The 24021-nt window shown below is 43.7% G+C and overlaps 2 protein-coding genes across 12 annotated transcripts; one reads left to right on the forward strand and one right to left on the reverse strand.

Annotated features, from left to right (window-relative positions):
- The first annotated feature begins 1375 nt into the window (after positions 1–1375).
- LOC108039835 (kinesin-like protein KIF13A) lies at positions 1376–16087 on the forward strand. 11 transcript variants are annotated; one of them, XM_017116927.2, is made up of 20 exons: positions 1376–1501; positions 2235–2474; positions 5980–6067; positions 6238–6401; positions 6468–6984; positions 7157–7733; positions 7790–8362; positions 8422–8736; positions 8851–8892; positions 9016–10678; positions 10738–10883; positions 11295–11324; positions 11662–11764; positions 11821–11922; positions 12675–12695; positions 13309–13371; positions 13456–13866; positions 13925–14518; positions 14598–14909; positions 14972–16087. In XM_017116927.2, exons 2-20 carry the CDS (start codon positions 2420–2422, stop codon positions 15049–15051), a joined length of 5856 nt encoding a protein of 1951 aa, XP_016972416.1. In that variant the 5' UTR covers positions 1376–1501; positions 2235–2419; the 3' UTR covers positions 15052–16087. The 11 variants fall into 11 exon arrangements, with proteins under 11 accessions (XP_016972416.1, XP_016972417.1, XP_016972419.1 ...); XM_017116928.2 differs by having other exon boundaries at positions 11824–11922; XM_017116930.2 differs by lacking the exon at positions 12675–12695.
- A 2034-nt stretch (positions 16088–18121) lies between these two features.
- Positions 18122–22320, reverse strand: LOC108039837 (polypeptide N-acetylgalactosaminyltransferase 1). Its single transcript, XM_017116939.1, has 4 exons — positions 22256–22320; positions 21229–22174; positions 19494–20015; positions 18122–19334 (listed from the first exon to the last, which is right to left on the reverse strand). The coding sequence occupies exons 2-4, from the start codon at positions 21885–21887 to the stop codon at positions 18713–18715; spliced, it is 1803 nt and encodes a 600-aa protein (XP_016972428.1). The 5' UTR covers positions 21888–22174; positions 22256–22320; the 3' UTR covers positions 18122–18712.
- Positions 22321–24021: the final 1701 nt, after the last annotated feature.

A 24021-nucleotide genomic window follows, 5' to 3' on the forward strand; every position in this document is an offset into this window, starting at 1 on the left:
TGTTTGTTTATTTGTCCAACGTTTTGAAATTGAAACCACGGATTTGAAATTAGGTTTTAGTTTTTTAAGCGCGACTCATGCAGCTTCGCGTCTTTCCGAGGAACTGTGCGCCCTTCGCAGCGATCCAAACCTTTATAAACTCCGCCAGCGCTAAACGCACGTGAACAGGTATCAAGCGGGGCATTACACAAAACACAGATGCGAATGAAAACAAACCGACCGATGAAAGCGAAACTGCTCTCCGCGGTGTTTATTTTTGGGAGTCTTGCGTACGGCCTGCATCTGCGATCGGCTTTTTTTATACGTCACAAAGCCGGGCTTTTAAGTGCCGGTCTTGGCGTTCTCGTTTTTCACACCGATCGCACGATCCATCCATCGATCGCGTTCATTGACACTGCGATGATAAGGGGGCGTTCCCCGGAATTGGGAACGGCAGGGAGCGCCCTTACAACGCATTCCCTTAAAAAGGCAGTCAAGCTTCGTTTCCACGAACCTTTTACAGACTTACATCACATGGTTTTCACAACACGTTTCCCGCAATTTTATAAGTTTTCCATTGGAAGCCAAGTAATAACTAATGTACAATTTTGTATTATTCAATTACAACCGGAACAACATTTTACTTAGGGAATCTTTACTGTACCTTAACAGGAAGTGCTACTTAAATTGCAATTGCAGGAGTAATTGGATGTTGACTTACTAGCAGGGTCAACAGAAATTACAAGGATATGCAACTAAAATTACATTAAGATGTAGAATGTAATTGCTACAGCCGCAGAAACTTAATAAAATTCTGAAACATTCTCTTTTCCTAAAAACCTTCAAGTTTACACAAAAAATTGATTCAGATTTAGACAGCCAATCTACATTTTAAGCGGTTTTAGACATTTAAACATTTTATAGAATCGGAACATTAAAAGTAAAAGTTTCTTTTATCAGCAGAATGCTTCTATGGTAGTAATAGAATAAGATTTTGAAAAAATCTTCGTTTTTGACTTTTGAACTGTGGACCAAGTTACAAATAACTATAAAACACATTATAAATATGCGAATAAAATAAGAAAAATAAATAAACAGCGGTTTAGTATGTTTATTTTAATATAAATATAATATAAAATATAATATAATACGTTACAAAATTAACCTATTTCGCATATCTGGCAACGCCGGACCCAACTAGCAAAGGCAAAAACTGATATCTAATGCACCCACCAATTCTTAGCAATTTCAAACACCTTAGGTGCACGTACACTAATCTATTATTTCCTTTCAGATCATGTTGTCAGTGGAAATATTTTCTATCGTTATCGATAGACAATATTTAAGTGGGATTTTTTCAGATTCAAGCCTACTGCCACACTAATCGATAGTCGCAAAAACTGTCGATGACTCTCCACCACTAGTAAAATTTGCTAGGAAAAACGAAAACGCGAAAAATGAAAACGCAATACAGAAAGGCAAAATTGAAGTGAAACCAAGTGCAACAACGACGGAGCAAAAGGTGCCACAAACGAAATACTAAACAAATAATAAAAACCATCGAGTGTGCTAGAAAATAAACCCCCCAGCAAGTCAAGGCTCCCCACAAAAGAAAAGAGAGCCATAAAAATCGATTCTTCAAAGAAGTCGCACACTGCGTGTGAGACTTTTTTCGCGCGGGCGGTGGAGCCTGGCGTTGCTTTCTGCCAATTAAGTTTGGGGAGGCCTCGCAAAGTCTATGTTTTAAATTGCCAGGGGCTTTGGAGGGTTAATATATACCTGAGCAGACTGAATACCTGCTGGTCTCTGTGTGTGTGTGTGAGTGAGCAAGTGCGAAAAGAATTCATCTGTATGTATTTATTATTTTATTTGCACAACAACCCTGAAAATCGGACAGGACACTCGAATCATAATCTTAATTAGCTAATTTCCAGTAAATATTTGAGTGTGTCTCGCGTAAATAACGGAATGCCAGCACATGACAATAAAACGTGTGTCTGTGTGCGTGCGTGTGTGTTTGTAGTAACAACAAGGCAAAAAGCAAAAGCAAAACAAAGTGAATGACAAACGGCGAGAATGAAATGGAAATCCACCCCCCGTCACCCACCACCCTCCTTTTACTGTTAGAAGTGCGCCTGTGTGCGTGGCGCTAATTGAACTCACACAATATATATAATTTATTTAAGTTGTTTTTTTTGGCGCTCCACAAAGCCACATATTTGTGAGTCAGCTTACGACTTCCACCTGCCTTCCAGATTGCGTGCACACAACTCCCGCGAGGACAACAAATAACCAGCAACTAAACATAATAAAAAGAAGCAGCACAGCAGGAGGAGAAGGAGCTAACCACACCTCCCGCCCCCGCGATTGGTGTCCCAATCGCCCACCCGCATCCTGCACTCCAAGTCCATCTGAAGCATCTGCAACATCCGCATCCACGATGTCAAGTGATAAGATCAAAGTCGCCGTAAGGGTGCGACCCTTCAATCGCCGTGGTAAGTGCAGATTTCCCCGGCTCAGATAATCCCTGCACTGGGAAAAATATTGTCCAAAACAATAGACAAAAGTTTTTTTTATCCTTAATTTAGTAACCTATTATTTGTTATATTTTATTTATGCACTGATTTTCCAAATTAATTTATAAATTTTTAAATAAGTAGATTTTCTTGCTGAATTACACCGAAATATTATTAGTTTAAGTGATATCAGTTTCAAACTTAAAAGTTAACCCGAGTTTATTAAAATATATTATTGTTCAAAACTGAAAGATTACGATGGGGAACCACAAAAATTACTACAGGAAATAGATATTTGTAAACAAAAAAATCTTTGTGTGACTATTATTTAGGCTTTCATTCACTTGATAAATGTTTTAAGTTGATTTTAAGTTGAAAATTGTTTATCAGGGCTATACAAATGTGCAGAGAAGATCTATCGCTTCCCAAAATTCATAAGGAGTTGCCTTGAGTAGCCAGAACTTTCCATTTTACTTTCCACTTTTCCGACATTGTTTCTGAACAATACCTGGCACTGCAGTTGCCTGCAATCAATAATGCAAACAACCAAGCAGAGACTGTTTTTTTAGGCTAACGAAATTTACATGGGCTTCTTCGCTTCCTTTGAAATACGGTTTCGTTTTTCCACTGCTGCGCCAGCGGATTTTTCGCTGGGTTTATATGTATAGTATGGCATAGCATAGCATAGCATACTACCTACTGCAGCGACTACCTACGGGATGGTCCCTGGTCGTCTGACAAACGATTTTCGTTTCCAGCTAATTTCGCGTTTCCCACTGCAGCCATGAAGTGTTGCAAGTGCAAAAAAAAACAAGACAGCTATAACAACTACAGCGCAGTCAGCGTTTCCAATGTCAGCACTGATCATTCATTTGGCTTATCCATGACTCACATTTACGGCGGAAACGAAGGATGGCAGCGGAAAAAGGGGCTACACGACCAGATGCCATTTGCCAAGCATACAAATATACATATGTGCCTGTGCGTGGGGCAAGGTCCGCTCGGAATCCCGCTTTATTGATTGAATGGCAAACGTTCTCCAATGATTGCACATTTGTTTATATTTACATAAATTATAGAAACAGTTTCATTTACAGTCACATCACTCCGTTTCAAAAACGATTAAGGGAGATTTTAACTTGAAATTATTACATTTAAAATAATAGACCCTACAGATTATATGGGGCAAGGTTCGGTTGGGCTTACGCTTAATTGATTGAATAACAAGGGTTCTTAATAACTGAGTTAAAACCAATTTTATTTATAGTTACACTTTATCAGATGCATTTTAATATATTTAGTACTCTTTATTTCCCCGTTCTGTTGTGTTTGTTATTTGTAAAAATAATTAATTGTGTTAGTAAAAGCTTTAGTGACTTATATATTGGCAAACAAACAACAACTCCTAGTATATCGATCATAATTTGTCACTACCAATATTGTGTTTCCGAAGAAGGAGAACGCGTAAACTTAGTAACCACATTTATTTTTAGGCCTTTGACTGTGTTTCGATGTTGTATGTTGTCATGTTATTCGCTTGTTTGCTAAACGGCCTGATGCGTTGACTGTTTTTGTGACTGAAGGGAGTAGTCGTAGAGTCCCAGAGTGTCTGCGATAAGCAGCGCAGAAACGTTATCAGGCCTGTTAAAAGCGTTTATTTTGCGATACCAAGTTACACATGAAGTGCTTGGCATTAGTCAATCGTGGGCAACTTATTTGGGCCATGTCCGTAACTAGTGACCTCTCCGTGTTGAGCTGGCCAGCAGAGCGTAAAATGAAAACAGAAAAGGCAATTTCAAACGCAAAGACACTCCAAAGACAGAGCCAAAGGCAGTCGAAACAAGCTTGAAATGAAGTCACAGCAGAGTTACTTTACTTCTTACCGAAAAGCTTAACCTGTTTTCACTCTGCCAGTGTATGTATGTTAATTTCAGCGCTGGACAATAGCGAAGAGAAAACCGTTTGAGGTTATACGGAGTCGCTAGCTATCAAATCAACTGACCAGAACTACAAATGAGACCATCAAATAATTTATGGCACGCCTTCGTCACTTTTTGAGGCAATGGCAACGGCAACGGCAGCGGCCAAGACATGTAAACCAGGCGATAGGGTCAGGTCTGCTCCGTCCTGTGCTGTCCTGTCCTGTTCTGGGTCCTTTGAGGCTTTCATTTCCATGTCATGTCACGTTCTCGGCTCTGTAACATAAAGCGGAACGGAAGTTCCAAAGGCCAGGCAGCACACCAGGATATGGCTGTACATACTATACCGACTTGTGTGTGGGCCCAAATGTGTCTGCCCGTCTGGGTTTGGCTTTGACGTCGCTGTTTTTCCCCTTCCTCTGCATGTTTTGTGTGCTATATAGTAGTATGCCTTGCCATTTCGCCGTTCTCTGCCATTTGGATCCGTTCCGTTTCGTTCGGAGTGAATGAAGTATGCGAAGGACAAAGGGGAGGCATCGGAACCGAAATATTTCCACGATTTATTAGCTGGCACTTTTTTGTGTAAGCCAGCCAGGATGAATGGAATAATCAGCCTGATAAGGTCACCTCGTTTGGACATATTTAATGCATCGTTTAGTGAATAAAATATTCAAATGATAAATAAATATGATTGCAAGGCATATGCCAAATCTTATTAGTGTGGCATTTCTACCAACTGTTTATCATCCTAATTGAGCAGCTTTTAAATATGTAAAATATAATAGAATTTACATTTTTAATACCACTTCCAAATCAGCAGTTCGTATATCGCTTGTGTAGGAAATATTTAAATGATAAGTAGCCATAAACAAACATAAGCAAAATAAATATTTGAATTTGTGTTGTAACTGCACGTTATCAGAGCTCTGCATTCTTTAAATTATATAAAAAATGTGCAAATCGGAATACAATTTTTTTATATTTGTCAATATCTCCTAAGCGGTCTCAGAAAGTAAATGTACCTACAATATTTTTTTTTATTTTGTAGAATATTCAATTAATAATACTTGTTTCCAATAACTTATTAAATCTAATCAGCAGGATTTTAAAATCTCATAACAATCTCAGCTTGATAATGCCAAGGGCAACCAAAATTTGTCCCGAAGGCTATCTAATCGCTTATTGTTTTATTGCTTTTGAAATATTTATTACATGGGCGGCTTGGGCAACTCAGTTTCCTTTCTGTTTAAGAATGTTTACAATTTAATTGAAAGGTTCTCCCTATTGAGATTATAGTGGCATTGGCGTTTTATACCTAAACATGCACATTTATCGCCCCTCGCTCTCTACGAATCCATTTTCGCACTCATGTACGAAAAACGCAACACACAAGCTTTTGTGTGCTATGTGCAGGGTATAGCTAAAGTATGAAATAAATTGTTTTTGCCACTTTGAACTCGTTATCACCCCAACCGCGGAATAAATGCGAAATTATCTCAATTTCACACATAACACATAAATATATTCCGGAACCGAGGGCTAAAAGTGATTTTGTATACTTTCAGAAATCGAACTGGGTACAAAATGTATCGTGGAGATGGAAAAACAGCAGACGATACTGCAGAATCCGCCCCCACTGGAGAAAATCGAAAGGTAAGATGCTATCCAATTCCACATTGCCAAAGAGGCAGTTTGAATTGTAATGTGTTATTTAATCAGCCTGCTTGTCCGTTGCACAACCAATTAAATTATATTGAAGTTTATGGCCACACTTGCATTATAAAATGTTTACTTAATACCTTCTCACCCCTCTTTTATAACAGAAAACAACCAAAGACATTTGCATTCGACCACTGTTTTTACTCATTAAACCCCGAGGACGACAACTTTGCGTCCCAGGAGACAGTGTTTGATTGCGTGGGACGTGGAATTCTGGATAATGCATTCCAGGGCTATAATGCATGCATATTCGCATACGGCCAGACAGGTAAGTTTCAGCCCGAATGATTCACCATTTTCACGTATTTAATTAATCATTTATTCACTTTTTTAGGCTCTGGCAAGTCCTACACGATGATGGGCTCCCAAGAGAGCAAGGGCATCATTCCGCGTCTGTGTGACAAGCTCTTCTCAGCCATAGCCAACAAATCCACACCGGAGCTGATGTACAAGGTGGAGGTGTCCTACATGGAGATTTACAACGAGAAGGTCCATGATCTGCTCGATCCCAAGCCGAACAAACAGTCACTTAAGGTGCGCGAGCACAATGTTATGGGTCCCTACGTGGACGGATTGTCACAGCTGGCCGTGACATCCTACCAGGATATCGACAATCTCATGACGGAGGGCAACAAGTCGCGTACGGTGGCCGCCACAAACATGAACGCAGAGTCGTCGCGCTCCCATGCCGTCTTCTCAGTGGTCCTCACTCAGATACTCACGGATCAGGCGACAGGAGTCAGTGGAGAGAAAGTTTCCCGCATGTCCCTGGTGGATTTGGCTGGATCCGAACGAGCTGTAAAAACTGGAGCCGTTGGCGATCGTTTGAAGGAAGGTTCCAACATCAACAAGTGGGTGAAATTAGTCAATAATCTTGGTTTGCATTGGTTTTCACCGGTTATGCAGGTCATTTGTAATGCATTTGAATTCAATGATAAAGCTGAACACCCGCATTGCAGTGACTGCACTCCCGGTGTGAATCAATCTAATTAAGGTTCTGAGCTAATCTTGTACTTGTTCCAGATCTCTAACCACGCTGGGTCTGGTAATCTCCAAGCTGGCCGATCAATCCAACGGCAAGAAAGGCGGCAATGACAAATTCGTGCCCTACCGCGACTCCGTGCTCACCTGGCTGCTGAAGGACAATCTGGGCGGCAATTCCAGGACCGTGATGGTGGCCACCATCTCACCGTCGGCGGACAACTACGAAGAGACGCTGTCCACGCTGCGCTATGCGGATCGGGCCAAGCGCATTGTGAACCATGCTGTGGTCAACGAAGATCCCAATGCCCGCATCATTCGCGAGCTGCGACACGAGGTGGAGACGCTTAGGAGTATGCTGAAACATGCCACTGGATCTCCAGTGGGTGATGTCCAGGACAAGCTGGCCGAGAGCGAGAACCTGATGAAGCAGATATCGCAGACCTGGGAGGAGAAGCTGGTTAAGACAGAACGCATCCAGAACGAACGGCAGCAGGCGCTCGAGAAGATGGGCATCAGTGTGCAGGCTAGTGGCATCAAGGTGGAGAAGAACAAGTACTACTTGGTCAATTTAAATGCCGATCCGTCCCTTAACGAGCTCCTGGTCTACTACCTAAAGGTAAGTCCCAATTGAAAACCTATAGAAACGGTTTAATTTATTCCCTCTGTTTCCAGGAACGCACGCTAATTGGTGGACGCAGCATCAGTGGCCAGCAGCCGGATATTCAACTGTCTGGTCTGGGCATCCAGCCCGAACACTGTGTGATTACCATTGAAGACAGCGGGCTATATATGGAGCCAGTCCAGGGAGCCCGTTGCTTTGTCAATGGATCGGCAGCCGTGGAGAAAACTCCGCTTCAGAACGGCGACCGTATCCTGTGGGGCAACCATCATTTCTTCCGCGTCAACTCGCCGAAGAGCAACAACACCAGCATGTGCGCTTCAGAGCCTCAGACGCCGGCGCAACTGATTGATTACAATTTCGCACGCGATGAGATTATGCAGAACGAGCTGAGCAACGACCCTATCCAGACGGCCATTGCTCGGCTGGAACGTCAGCACGAGGAAGATAAGCAGGTGGCGCTTGAGAAGCAGCGGCAGGAGTACGAACGTCAGTTCCAGCAGCTCCGGAATATATTGTCGCCCAGCACACCGTATGCTCCCTATGCGCCGTACGATCCACTGCGCATGGGCAAGATTACACCGAATACTCCCACATCGCAGATGCGAGTGGAAAAGTGGGCTCAGGTAAACCGATATCCCTATGCACCTCCAACTCCATTTTGTTAACTAACTTTGGGTTTTAGGAACGAGATGAGATGTTTCGGCGCAGCTTGGGTCAGCTTAAAACTGATATAATGCGGGCCAATTCGCTGGTGCAGGAGGCCAACTTCCTGGCAGAGGAGATGGAAAAGAAGACAAAGTTCTCGGTTACCCTGCAGATTCCGCCGGCCAACCTGAGTCCCAACAGGCGACGGGGCGCCTTTGTCAGTGAACCCGCCATTCTGGTGAAGCGCACAAATTCCGGCAGCCAAATCTGGACAATGGAGAAGCTGGAGAACAAGCTGATAGACATGCGCGAGATGTACCAGGATCACAAGGAGCGCGTTTTGAACGGACTGGTATGTTGACATCGATTCGATCCTTTTCTCATCCACCTGTTGCCATTGTGCTGCGTACTAACCATTTATAATTGTATCGATTCACACACGCATTCAATTAACCCCTGACTACAGCCCCTTATAGAGCCATTCTCAGACGACGAGTATGATGACAAGGTAATTAAGACACCACACCCCCACCACCCTTAAACATGAACACCACACACGTCTAAACTATGATGTAGCTAGTATTGTTTGGGAACCCCTAGCCTAAAGCTAACTGATCTCGGATTTCCGCAGGAGGAGGACAGTGCCAAGCCGCAGGATCCGTTCTACGAGTCGCAGGAGAACCACAATCTCATTGGCGTGGCCAATATATTCCTGGAGGTTCTTTTCCACGACGTTAAGCTGGATTACCACACGCCGATCATCAGTCAGCAGGGCGAGGTTGCTGGTCGCCTGCAGGTGGAGATCGAGCGTATTGCCGGACATATGCCGCAGGATCGCATGTGCGAGTCGGTTTCGGAGTCATCCGGAGATTCGCGGGATGAGTACGACGACCCGGTGGATCCCACATCCAATCAGATCACCTGCCGAGTGACCATCAAGTGCGCCAGTGGCCTGCCGTTATCGCTCTCGAACTTCGTCTTTTGCCAGTACACTTTCTGGGGACACCAAGAAATGGTTGTCCCGGTCATCAATGCCGAATCAACGGCCCACGACCAGAACATGGTCTTCAAATTCGAGCACACCCAGGACTTTACGGTCACCATCAACGAGGAGTTCTTGGAGCACTGCATCGAGGGAGCGCTGTCCATCGAGGTGTGGGGCCATCGTAGTGCTGGCTTCTCCAGGACAAAGGGCTGGGAAGTGGAGCAGCAGCAGGCCAAGGCCCGATCCCTGGTCGATCGCTGGGCGGAGCTGTCGCGCAAGATTGAGCTGTGGGTTGAAATCCACGAGCTGAACGACAACGGAGAATACTCACCGGTGGAGGTGACCAATCGCAACGAGGTCCTGACCGGCGGCATCTACCAGCTGCGTCAGGGACAGCAAAGGCGGGTGAATGTGCGGGTAAAGCCGGTTCAAAACTCGGGCACCCTGCCAATCATCTGCCAGTCAATTGTGAATGTTGCAATTGGCAGCGTGACGGTGCGATCTCGGTTGCAGCGACCACTTGATTCGTACCAGGAGGAGGATCTCACAGTGCTGCGGGAGAAGTGGAGCGAGGCGTTGGGACGAAGACGGCAATACTTGGACCAGCAAATCCAGATGCTGATAAAGAAAGAAGAGAAGAACGAGCAGGAACGCGAGCGCGAGCTTAGTCTGGTGCATCAGTGGGTTTCGCTGACGGAGGAGCGAAACGCGGTATTGGTACCGGCTCCTGGTTCGGGCATTCCCGGAGCACCCGCCTCTTGGGAGCCACCGTCGGGAATGGAGCCCCATGTGCCCGTGCTCTTCCTCAACCTGAATGGCGATGATCTGTCGGCGCAGAACACCAACGACGAGCTATCAATTGCCGGCATCAACTCCATTTTGTCCAAGGAGCATGGTCATAAGTTCTACACACTGCAAATCCTGCAGCATCTGGACAAGGATGTGTGCTGTGTGGCCAGCTGGGACTCTTCGATGCACGACAGCCAGGCTCTGAACCGTGTTACTGAGGCCAACGAGCGCGTCTATCTCATTTTGCGCACCACAGTGCGTCTGTCGCATCCGGCTCCCATGGATCTTGTTCTGCGCAAGCGTTTAAGTATCAACATCAAGAAGGGCCAGACGCTGACCGATCGTCTGAAGAAATTCCGGCTGGTGCGGGGCGAGAACGCCATCTGGCAGAGCGGTGTCACCTACGAGGTGGTCTCGAACATTCCAAAGGCCTCAGAGGAGCTGGAGGATCGCGAGTCGCTGGCCCAGTTGGCTGCCAGTGGAGATGATTGCTCGGCGAGTGACGGCGAAACCTACATAGGTGAGTCCCCTGACATCACTTATAATGCTAAGCGGATTACTGATATCTTAATCTTGCAGAGAAATACACTCGTGGCGTTTCGGCGGTGGAGAGCATATTGACCCTGGATCGCCTGCGGCAGAATGTTGCGGTCAAGGAGCTGGAGACGGCTCATGGACAGCCGCTGAGCATGCGCAAGACCGTCAGTGTGCCGAACTTCTCGCAGGTAAGGACGAGTCCCGATTGGCAACCCCATCCCGCTCATCCCATTGAGCCGCTGCTGCTGCTGCGCCGCTTCCACAATTCGTCGCTGCCGCCGCCGCTGCTGAATTTTGTGCTTCCACTTACTCACCTAACACACTCGAGCAAAATTAACCAAGAACATCTGACTAAACGCAAATTCTTTCTCTTTTCACACTTTTTTCTATGCGCTTTCACCAAACTAACCCCCAATAATTTGTGTTTAACCACCGATAACAATGACAAAATTAACCAAATCCGAAATTCGGCGCGCACCTCCTGCAATTTTGAATTCCCCTCTATGTGTGTGTGTGTGTGTATTGGTATTATCCTGTCTTTATGTTTATGCTGTGTACGTGTGTGTGTTGCCCCAAAACGCTTCTCACTGCGCACATAGGCGGTCAAAGACACCACCAATACCGGGAGTGTAAGTAACTAGTATCCTCCTTTCTGTTTCCTGTATTCTGTACTCTGTTTCCTTGTATCCTGTGCCGCGCACTGTACATTAAGCTTTAGTAGTTGGAGTTTTCTTCAGTTCCCTCTTGACTATTCTACTACTAACTATCTTAAGAACCGTTTGTGTGCGCCCTTCAGTTCGCCATTTCCGTAAACGTTGGTTTTGTTCTTATTTTTATCTTCATTTATTTTTCGTTTTTAATTCGACCATTTTTATTTCATCCTGTTGAATAACATTTGTTCTATAAAAAAAAAACGTTCGAATACGAAATTTATGATGCAAGCAACTCATAAACAAACTTACGCAGATTATGCGCTTCGATGCATCGATGGAGTCGCTGCTGAATGTGGGACGATCCGAGTCCTTTGCCGATCTCAATAACAGTGCGCTGGGCAACAAGTTTACGCCAGGTGAGCGAAAAATGGGTATAACAACTATGGTGAATTCTAATATCTATATCATTCAGCAGGCCACAGTCCAGCAGGAGCAGGCGGAGTCATTCGGAATCGCCACAGCTTTGGCGGCAAAGGTAGCAGTGATGACTCGCCCGGAAAAGCCTTTGGCATTGGTGGGTATTTAGTTGGTCCAAGCGATTCCGTAAACCCAACAATTTTCTCTATATACTCACCATTAATTTTTGAGCAAAAATGTTGAAACTATAATCCATATAATCGAGTTTTTAAATCCACTTTACTATATTTAACTAAGTATTTCTGCATATGCTTATGCGCAGGCAAAATTTTATACAACCTAGTTGAAGCCAAGCTCAAGAGCAAGGGATTTATCTTTGTTTCATGTTATTGATCTACGATATAATCCATAAAAATAGTAGATTACTTTGTACGTTCAGCAATTCGTTACTTGTAGCTGTACTTAGTGAACATAAAACTGACTTAAACTTACTGGCAACAAGATAAATCCTTTCCAACTGTTTGTTTACTTACGCTTTCTTCATGCTCAAGAGCAACCACCCTAAGGCAATAGTTTCCAACTCTGTGAACTGTCGCATTGCTTAGTTAATCTTTCAAAACCTAATTTGTTTGCTTTGCTTTGATGCAACACCTGCAGCAACCAAGCAATTAGCAAAAGCAACCGCATTAACTCGATCTGAAGACTCGAGCGATTCTTCGTCTTGATGCACACGACTGTTCCACATTCCATTGCTTATCATATAAATTGACATGCATCCACGAAAACATGAACCATTCCGAACCAAAGCCCACATAGCTTATCGTACTTACTATATGGTTTCTCACATTGTCCAACTCTTTTCTGTGTTTTCAACATAACTAAATATATACGAAATTCCACGGGCAACAGGCTCAATATCTCTGCTGTCAGGTAAAGGCCAAACTTATGCCCAATTCAAATCCGAAGGTGCATTCTTGATTGCTATGCATTGATTGTTAGTTGAGTTTAAGTTTGTCTGTCTCTCACAACCCATCATCTCTACACCTACTCATCCATAGACATGATTCTCTCATTAATCCATGACCCCACATGAAAGGGATTGATTTGTGCCCCATTTAGAAGCGTTTACATGTAGTTTTGTGTTAGTTATGTTTGCTGGTAAATCTGTCTTCAAATCATATCCAAGACTCTCTCTCATCCAACCAAATTCGAGACATCGCGATGGAAATCAGTTGTACATTCATCACCTGGACATTCCATCCACTCCATTCCAGCCACCCATGCAATCCGGTGCACAATTCACAAAGCAGCAAAGCACACAGCACGAGATCTTAGCACGAGCCGCGTATCTGTAGAGTTTATTTACCCTAGAATCTAGACCTTTATTTTTGTTTTCCATTGGTGTTTCTTTAGTATGTTGCTGGGTATGCGAGTTAGTCGCATTCCCCGCTAGTTTGATCACTCATCGAAGTCTGTAAATTGCATTGTAACTAAACATAACACATAATCATTATCTTCCCCCTCCCCCAAATGTGGAATGCAGCGCGTCCAACATTTTTGAATCTCAATTTGAACTTGAACACATTGAGAATTGCGCCAACAAAACGTATGTGGTTTGTCTAGCTCTAAGCGAAGAGTTTTATCTGCAAAGAATCAGTATATTGACCATGACATTCTGATATTTCCACAGCTTCCCCAGCTACAAGCAAGCTGCTGGGCATGCGCATGACCACGCTGCACGAGGAGCCTCTGGGTGGGCATAAATCCCTGGACGAGGAGCCGGAGGACAGCTATAGCGACTCGGAGTACGCCGCCGAGTACGAACAGGAGCGGCAGCAGAACAAGAGCCTGGCCACGCGGTCCCGCCTCACGGCTTCCAAGACCATGGACTCATTCATGGACGTCAGCAGTCATTCGAATCAAAACTACTTGAGCTACACGTCCAGTGCCAACACAAACATGAAGCATCTGACTGGTCTGGCCACGCTGAGCATGAGCTCTTCCACCAGCAGTGGCTACGGTTCTCAGGCTGTCTCCTGCAATAATCTGAGCAACGAGGACATAGCTTCTATGCGTTCCATGAGCATTGATGAGACGCCAGGTGAGTTATTACTCGTTGATAGTTTCTAACAGGTGATTATTATTAATTTACCCCTTAGATTTCGATCGAGTCAACTCGAATTCGCCACCGAACCGGCAGGCACGAGTGAATCCCTTCCTCAAGGACATGCCCAAAGCCAAAACACAGGAGCAACCAGAACCGCAGGCCAAGCAGCTGCAGGAGACCTTCACGCATCCGTTGGAGCAGCTGGAGTCCCGGGAAAACGCACAAAGTGACGAAGATGAGCGCGAGCAGCTGCCAAAGAACAATAACAACAACGTGGAAATGGTCAAGGAGCCGGAGCAAATCTCCAGACAAACGGAGCTGGAGGATGCTGAGCCACAACCCGAATCACAAATAGAGCTTGCCACAGACAATCAGAACGGCAACAGGTCATCCGATGAGCTGAGCCACAGCTCCGAGGAGCTGCTCGAAGGCGATGGCATCGTCCGGGAGGAGCTGCCCGCTGGAAAGGTAGTGCGGCGCAAGAAGTCAAACACCCAGCCTCCGAGCAATGGCAACAGCAATAACAACAATAATAACAGCACAAGTCAGGCGCCGCGCATCAATCATCGGGCATCGGTGGCCAAAATGGAAGGTCTGGCCGCGTACATGGACTCTAGCATCATGTCCAGCAGCACAGAAGTCGATGGTGATTATCTTATTAAATAATAAAACAAGCTCCAGTTCCAAATTGTCTAATGGCATATTTGCATACCCAATTTTTTCAGACGAAAGCAAAGATGTGGAAGTGATCCTGCCCGATTGGATAGTGGTGGGCGAGTCGGTGTTGATCCGACCGTACAATACCAGTGGCGTAATCCGCTTCGTGGGCACCACGGAGTTCCAGCCCGGCGCCTGGATCGGCGTCGAACTGGACACACCAACGGGCAAAAACGACGGCAGCGTGAAGGGCATTCAGTACTTCCAGTGCAAGCCCAAGCACGGCATGTTCGTGCGCTCCGACAAGCTGATGCTGGACAAGCGCGGCAAGGCGATGCGAGCCTACAAGGCCGCCGAGAAGAGCAACAGCATCAGCAAAGGTGAGTTAGATGGCATTGGAGATAAGTATTATTCACTGATATATATTGTTTTTGCAATGTAGAGATGAGTACCTCGATGACTGGGTCGATGACACGCTCGAAGAGCCGCGGCGATTCGCTAAACCTCTCGGCGCGCAAATGATTGTACCCCAAGTGTTCGCATCAGTTGCAGCGTTGGACTAATTGCAGGCAATCGACGGTGGCCACCAGTGCGGCAACCAGCCAGACGGCGACCTGCCACAGATTGCGTGCAACCAGCGGCGCTGCAGATGCGAACAGTCATGGCAAGAAGTGCTATGCCAATCGACGCTCGACGGCCTTTTAAGGCCGCCACCCAGGATGACAATGTCGAGGACGACGGAGGAGGAGCAACGAACAATGCGGAGCATAATCCACATGCCAACCATATTCTAGCTTACTTAACTATTCTCACACCATGCCGCAAATGAAATGCCGTACACTTAACCCCACGCTTCTCTAAGTAGTTTAAGGCGGTGTCTACAGCAGAACTAATTACTAATCTAGCTAAACTAAACGAAACGAATCGAAACTAAACTAAGCCGGGCAGTCGTTCGCGTAGTTGCAATACCTCGAAACCTTGGGCGAGATCGTAAAATTTAGCGACCCTTTGATTAATCTATGTGTGTATTAAGGCACTTCTGATTCCATTGTTTTGTGTTCGTGTAGTTAATTGTCGTTTATTGCTTTTCGATTTTTGAATGAAGCGCTTTACTGATATATATTTTTGTAATGGTTCTTTGCCTTTAGTTTAGTTCAATTGTTTTTGATATCAATGTGACTTTATGAGCTTATATTTTTAATTGTTATTGACTATATTCAATATATAAATCATTTGTATATATTTATAATTAAGATCTTGCAATAATTTCTTCTCCATGTTTCCTTTCCTGAGCTCATATTCTGTTTAGCGCATTTATATACAATTACCAATACAATACAATGTTAGTAATAATGAGAGCAACATATTCTATAGAGCTGCGTCCAAGCAATTGAAGCCTCCTAAGATGATCGCATCTTGGAACTTATTCCCCGATTAAGACGCTTCGCACCGGCGCAGTTAATCTGTAAATTGTATTATTTTGATGTGATGTATTTATAATTTCCCTTTATATATGCATATATATAAATAAAATTGATTTTATCATATATGTACCTCATTAATTATGATTTCTTTTATGTTATCACCCCGTCCAAAAAGTGCAATATAAGTGTTAGGATCTTTAAGTTGTATTTATCAATGTTGAAGGTTGTGCGACTATGTTTGTGAGGCGTTTTAAGTAACATTAACTGAACACCGAGCCACAAGCTGGTGTTTGTCCAAAAAAGCAAGAAAGCAATAATTGCATTGAATATTCAATTTTATGTTAAGATACTTTAATAATCGTACACGAAAAGGATTAAGTGTGGTCCCAAGAAAAAGTGCCGAAAGAGCATGGAAATGTGAATGATTAAATCGGGCACCGGCTGACGAACGTTTGTACGTAAAACCGGAAACGTATCCATCCATCCATCCAACCAACCAACATCCAAAGCACTCCAAAACTGAGTCTGAGATAAATTGCAATTTAAAAACAAACAATAAGAGCGATTTACACTTAGAAAAACCCAAAAAAGGAAACTGAAACTGAAATCCAACAGGAAACAGTTGGGACCCGTCAAAAGTCAAAACCCAACTGGAAGATCTACAGCCATTCATCCAGTGTATACAAACATAATTATACACCACTTATATATATATTAGGTATATATTTTCGAACTGTTTTTCTACTTGCGTAAAAGCGAAAAGCAACTACCAAAATATACTTGAAAATACGTCCAAAATTTAAAATTCAAGGTCAAGATACAACTACGATATATACTTAACACTGCATGGATATTCATGAATATAAATATAAATGGCATATTTACCAATGATAATCCTAACTGAAACAGAATTATTTAAATATTGAGTGCTCCCTGGGGGATTCCCAGATGCTAAATCCCAACCAGGGGGCATTTGCTGAGTATGTGTGTGCAATTTTGTAGACGCCATCGGTTGAGCATTGTAATTCGTAATTAATTTAATCACATGAATGTACATAGTGGGGCATTATTACCGGCAAAATCACCTCAAATTAACGCATTTAACTAGCGCAAATAATGGTCAACTAGAGGTTGATTGAGTAACGTAACGAAACCCCAATAGAAAAACGAAAGTTAGCAGCACATTGGGCTTTATTGTAAAATAGATCGAGATCCATAGTTGTAGACAGAGTGCATTGCAAAGAAATTAAGTAGCCGTAGAGATCGATTGGAACGCCGACAAATTAAATCGTACCTTGACGTTATTAAAGAATTAATCATATTTTTGTGCAATCTAGTGCAGTTCTCACGCAATCAGCCCAGCAAATAAAATAGTTTGCCATTGCATATAGCCTCTAGCGTAACGGAATGTTAGGCACACACATATTATATGGGATATAGAATCGGTAGATGGCCTTCAAAGCAGTTTACTTGTAAGTTTGCGCACTCTTAGAGCTTTTAGCACGGTCAACGAATAAATGTTATTACACCTCAATTATAGATCGACTCCATCAGCCGTTAAATAAACTAACCAAAGAGTTCAGCCACGAGTTAATGAATAAACTAAACCATATGCTAGATCTGCTTTATCATGATACACAAACAGACGCACGAAGCTAAGCCATTGTTGATGAATTTGGTTCGGTCGTTTTGTAAGTGCAGATAATCCAGTTGAGTTCACTTCTCACTCGTAGTTGCAAATACAGATCAGATTAGTATACAACAAAAAATAGGTGTCAGCAGCGGAAACCATAAAGATAATTTTAGTAATTTACAATTGTTTTACTCCAAATTAAGTATTTTAATGCAAAACACGCCAGAGAAATTAAACAACAAATACACGCGTAATCAGCAAATTTGAACAACTTCAACAAAACAAAACCAAAAGAAAATATGAAATATGTACTTATATCTATAAATACAAATATACAAACATGCAATGGATATTTTTTCAATGGAGTCGGCTTTAATTGCACAGCTGGGGGTTGAATGGGGACTTGTTGCTGCTGGCTCAACAAGCACCTACAGCTTTATTAGCCCTGAACTCGACCTTCAGACCATCACAACTGGTTACATTTCGCAGGGCCAACACCTTCGTCCCAGAGGGCAGTGACAAATGAGGCTACTGGTTATTTTGAAGATGTGCATCTTCCAGTCGGAAGTGTTTTATTCATGAAAACAAATGGCAAAATTGTTATGTTAGTAGATAAATGCTTACAACACTTTTAGTTTACAGTTTACATAGTTGGTTATTGCTGGAGACCCTCTCACGGGAGAGCTCTTCGGTGAATCCCCTGGCCATGGAATGCAATTGTTCCACACCCTGCCTTACATCCTTATGTGATCACATGAAGACTATATCATTTAAATAGGATGTTCCGACATTCTATCTTTACAACTTGCTATATTTATATTTATACACACACAAAGTACACAACACACAGTTAATTGTTATTAGCTTTCCAAATGACTCGTTTGCGTTTGATTTGCTGGGTTTGTTTCATTTTGATTTGATTCCATTTCATTTGATTTGATTTGCACTAGCTACCCCGTCCGTCTCATCTTAGTATACACGGTCAGTGTATAGAAAATATATAATTCTAGTATTCGATATTTACAGTGTTGTTCTGATTTGAATTCGAGTTCCGTTCAGTCGGCGTTAGTCAGAATCTCTCAGTTGGTTTGGTCCCCATCCCGTTTCCCTGCTCCTCCAAATCTCGTCAGTGCTCGAAGGTCCATCGCTGGGACTCGCTGTTGGGATCGCATGGCGCCACCTGGGCGTCGTCCATGCTCTTGAGGCCCTGATGGTCCAGGCACAGGCCCGTGTTGCTGTGGATGATGTGCTGGCGCTCGTATCGCCACTGCTCGTTGAACTCGTCGTTCTCCATGCAGGGCACCATCACCACCCGGTACGGTGGGGACTCGCTGTGCTGCACCGTCGCACAGCTCAGCTCGTTGCGCAGCACTTGCGAGTTGGTGAAGGAGAAGAGCTGCGACTTCTGCATCACCTTTCCGCACGGATACAAGCCGGCATTATAGGGCTTCTCGTTGTTCTGCAACAGATCGTCCATGCATATGTTGGCGCTCACCGCGTGCACCTTGCCCCAACCCTGCACATCATGAGTGGGCACAAACTTCTCCGGATAGATGTTCTTCAGGTACCACTCGAAGCTCTTGCAGCGGAGCTTCTTGCGCAGCATCGTTCGGTGGGTCACATCGCCAATGTCTGCGTGGAACTTGAGGTCCGGCCGATTGAGGAAGAAGATATTGATGTACTCATCCATCCACACAAGAGCCATGCGGGCAGTGTTAATGCCGTGAGTGTCGCGATCATTGGGGAATCTGAAAAGAATTTAAATGAGCCTATTAGAATACGGCTGTAGATAATGTCAGAGATCAAAACAATGTGTTCAGATATCTTGTATATACGCTTTGAAGGTCAATTTTAGCATAGCAGCGGTTGAGGGTCTTCTAGTTAAAATATAGTTTCTTATATCTTACTTGTAAGGATGGAAGTCTCTGAATATGTGTCCCACGCGGGAGCAGGGAATCGTCTCGATGGTGCCGCCGCACTGCCAGATGCGGAAGGACATCTCCAGGTTCTCGCCACCCCAGCCGTCCATTTGCTCGTCGTAGCTTCCCACTTCCCAGAAGTATCGCCGATCCATGGCGAACAGTCCGCCGGCCATGGTGGGACTGTAGGCTGGACAGATCTCCCGCTCGTGCTTGCACTCGCGTCGCTGGCGCTGCTTCTCCCGCTCCGGCAGATTGATCCAGTCAAAGTGGCCGTTCCACTGGAATCCGCCCACCTGGAAGGACTTGTAGCCATTGGTGCTGTACTGGAAGTCGTTGGCATCGATGACATCGATGATGGGCACCAGGACGCTCGTCCGGGACTCCTTGATCCGCTGCAGGAGTGGCTCGCACCAGCCGATATTGCCCTCGCAGTGGGCGTCCAGGAATATGAGTACATCCCCCGTGGCGATTCGGGCTCCGGCCAATCGGGCACGAATCAGACCCAACCTGAAACGAGAGAGGCAAAAACTTTCTTTAGCAATGTGAAGGGCAAAACAAAACAAATTTATTGGGTCATCCGAAAACCTTCGATCGTTTGCCAAGCACGATTAACACCATCCTACATGGCTTCAACGGCGTGAAGTCATCAGAAAGTCTGCAAAGCTCGCGGGCTGGCGAGTGTAATGCACGCAGAAACCAAGTCTGGGAATTACAAAAAGTCAAGCCCAACACACATAATCGTAACTTGACGAACTGGTTTTCTCTTCATTTTTTTCAGTTTTTAGTTTTTGGTCTTTTGAGCGTTTGTCGGTTCTGGCCAAAAAGAAGATGCTCCATGTGCCTCCGACATGGCAAACAAGTTATTCAAATGAGTTCAAGCCGCCAGCGATTCGATTAGCTGAATTGCTGAACTTTTCCTAGCTGGCTGGTAATAATGACAGTAATCTAGGTGTTTTGTTTTCACTTCTTTGCACCTTGCCTAGTTATGAATTGAGAATTTATCTCAAAAAACTTAATTTACTATAGTATATACTAGGCAAGAAAATGTGTTAAAAATATGATAAGTGTTAGGAAATTGTATCTCATAAGATCGAATCGCTTGCTTTAACACATTAAATTTGCATATATCAAAGGTCATGTTAATAAATAAGCCGTTCTACTCGGTTTTAGATATAAACGCTATTGATATATTTGCGTCACTATCATAACTATTAATTATTATTAAGGCTTTTAATCTTTCAAACACACTTTGATAAGCACCTTTCACTTTTGTTAAGTTTTTACTCTCGATATAATAAACGTTAAACTCCACAAATTTCATGAATGTATGTATAATTTACAACAAATAGAATTTTGGAATATTGGTTGTACATATATTAACTGCATAATCAATTTATATTATCTCAATTTTTGTTGTATTAATTTATTCATGGAATCCACGTTGTAGAATATTATATATTTTCTTGATGAGGTTGGGGCCAGCACAAACATATAACTAAATGATTCATTATTGTCAAAATAGGTCGCTCAACTTGGATGTTTTTTATCTCTACGATCTTTAAGTCGAACATCAAAAATTTGTGACAACGTTTTACTAAAATCTTTTAATTAATTTAAAAAAAGATTTCCTATGAAAAAATGTTTAATCTAGATTGTAAAAGTTTCGGATGTTTTAAGTGAATTACTTTTGTTGGTTCCCCTTATCATCTGGTTAACTCACCGGTTCTTAAGCCGCAGCACAGTGACCTTGCCGGCGGGAGTCCTTGTGCGAACGTAGTAGTCCAGCTTGGCGCCGAGTTCCACATTATCGCTGCCGTCGTCCACCAGGATGATCTCCTTGAGGGCCTTCTCGTTGCAGGTGCTCAGAGTGCTGTGCACAGTTCTCAGGAGCACGGAGTAGGGTTCGTTGAAGAAGATGATGACCACACTGGCGCTGGGCAGGGATCCATCATCGTAGCGCTGCTTGGCACACAGGGGATTGCGGTGGTCACCGACACTCCGGTTGTAGGTCAACTGCTCGCTAAGCTCCTCGTTCAGGGCAATCTTCTTGTAGATGGCATCGCCTCGCTCCTTGGCGGCGCCCGAGAGATGCACTGCCACGCCCTGTTCGCCGAGACCCACTTTCTGTTTCTGGAGATCCAGCTGGATGATTTGTTCGTATGGCGACTGGGTGGCGGGTCGCGCAATCTCGTTTTCACTATCGCTGTAAGCTTCGAACCGGTCGCGTCCATGTCCGCGTAAAGCGGCCACCCGCGCAGGTGGGGCCACCTGCTCCTCCGGAGATCCATTCTGCTGCACTTTACTGTAGAGGATAAAGCACAGGGCGACCAGGATGAAGATGATAAGCTTGCCGTAGAAGGAACGGAACCGAGGCAGCATGTTGGGTTGGTTTTATATCTGCTGGTTGGGATTGGTGGGTGTGGGTTCTGGTTTGTTGGGTTATTGAGGTAGCCCTAGGTAGCTCCACGCAGAAGTGGCTCTCCAGCTCGGATCGCAAGCCTCCGAATGCCGATGGTTTGTCCACTACTCAATCATTTAGCTCTGCGTCGATGGCGAAAATACAGACACATATGTTTCGTGGCTTTATGTTCGCCCACAATTCCAGTTTCTTCTCGTTTTCCGTTGAGCGCCGCGCACCGCCGCTTTGTGGAGTGCCTTAAACTAGACTAAATGGAAATATTAATTCTAAGCGCGACTGCCACAACAATAAAAACAGCAACAATAAAAAAAAACCCAAAAAAACGTACTCTGCATGTTTTTTATACGCTGTTGCTTCTCTTCAGTGTGACCGCGCGAAAGCAAAATAAAGAAGTGCTAGCAAAAAGTGTGACCCGCCGCGGGTACAGTGGGCCAGAAAGGTAAGATTTGTAGCATAAACAAAGATAACATTCCAAATTAAATTTTAAAAACTATTTGGATATTCCCCCAACTGAATAATGATTGAGTTTTAGCCAGATGTTTCATACAATTTCAACTTTGATAGATTTTAGCATTCAACAACATCTAAGCTGATAAATTGTTGAAAATCAGAGTTGCCTATCTCTTTTCCTAATGAAGTCATGGCAGTACCTATAACAGTACTACCAAAAGCATTATTTACTACAAAATTAAAATAGGTTTTAGTTAAATACGTATTTAGTGAAATTTTTGTATTTTGTATTCCAGTGTGAGGTGGAACACTTGAGTAGTCAGGTTAGAGAATATGGAGTATAACTCGGATATACATTGAGCAAAGACAGTTTTGAACGAAATGTCTGGCAGCACGGGATAGTACTATTTTCGCAGCTCTGGCAGCACCATTTTTTCTGTTTGGTTCAGCGATAAGTCTAAATAATTTTTACCGGTTTTAATTTTAAGAGATAGGGCAAATTAAGAACTTATTTTTTTTTTAATCTAATTTAAAAAGAGTCAAAATATAGTTTGTCCCTTTAATGTTTTCGAAAAAAACCTTTGAAGTTTAAGTTCTGCCATCAGAAAAAATTTTTTTGATTCTTGTAAATACTTACCAAATATATAGTAAGAAAGCTAGCAATCAATCGGTAAATAAATTAATATTTACGAACAATACTCATTACTAGAGCATGATTAACTTGTCGGGCGCAGTAACTGGCATTATGGCTGGTTATTTTATGTGTGAACTTAAAATTCATAGTTATAGCCAACGAGCACGCCAAGCCCCCCTCCCTCCGCACATTCTGCCCTAGTTGTCACATCAATTACTTAAAAGAGAGGAAATTTAAATCAAATACTTCCTGCACTCGAGTACCGTTAAAAGCAAAAAAAAATGGAAAGGGACTGACCGACTGACTGCCGCGCACTTGACACTTTTGGCGGCACTTAATGCACAAATGGCATGTTCATTTGTTGTTGAAGCGAAACAAATGGGTTTCCTATTAAAAACTTGTTGCTACGCCTTTTGGCCCAAACATGCGACCACATGTTGCCAATGTCTGGCTTAAATCTCATTTTAATTCTTATTAAGTTTGGTTCTCATCGCAACTTTCATTTTGTAATGCTTCGAATTGATGCCAACAAGTCTGTCCCCGTTTTTCGGAGGTCTGTGATTAATTTACCTAATTAACGTACGAATCTTAACTGCGAGTTGGTGTTTTTTTAGTTTTTTTGAATGCGAGCTCTTGGGCCGCATAATTAATACGTTACGTATACGCATTGGTGTCGCTGCGGGAGGCGCCACAGGCCAGATCAGCGACCCAGCAGCCAAATTAAAGTTCAAAGTGCTCCAAAGAGGCATGGTAATTGGAGTTTTCGGAGTCGCCGCCTTTGTGGGAAGCAACCGTTGAGCCGCTGAAAGGTGGCAACTGTTTTGCCAATCTTCGCCAAAAACTCCCTAATGGCTTTGAGCGACAAAAACTAGGAAGGAAATAAATTACTTTGCAGTCTGGGCACAGTAGGATGGACCTGCTGCTTGGCGGGGGCCTTTGTTTTAGTTACCGAAAACCCGAAAGACAGACTAAAAAGAGGGGGACGAGATTTTGGAATCTCATTTCGTGTG

Source organism: Drosophila rhopaloa, unplaced genomic scaffold (genome assembly GCF_018152115.1).
Source record: "Drosophila rhopaloa isolate 14029-0021.01 unplaced genomic scaffold, ASM1815211v1 contig_115, whole genome shotgun sequence".
Lineage (NCBI taxonomy): Eukaryota > Metazoa > Arthropoda > Insecta > Diptera > Drosophilidae > Drosophila > Drosophila rhopaloa.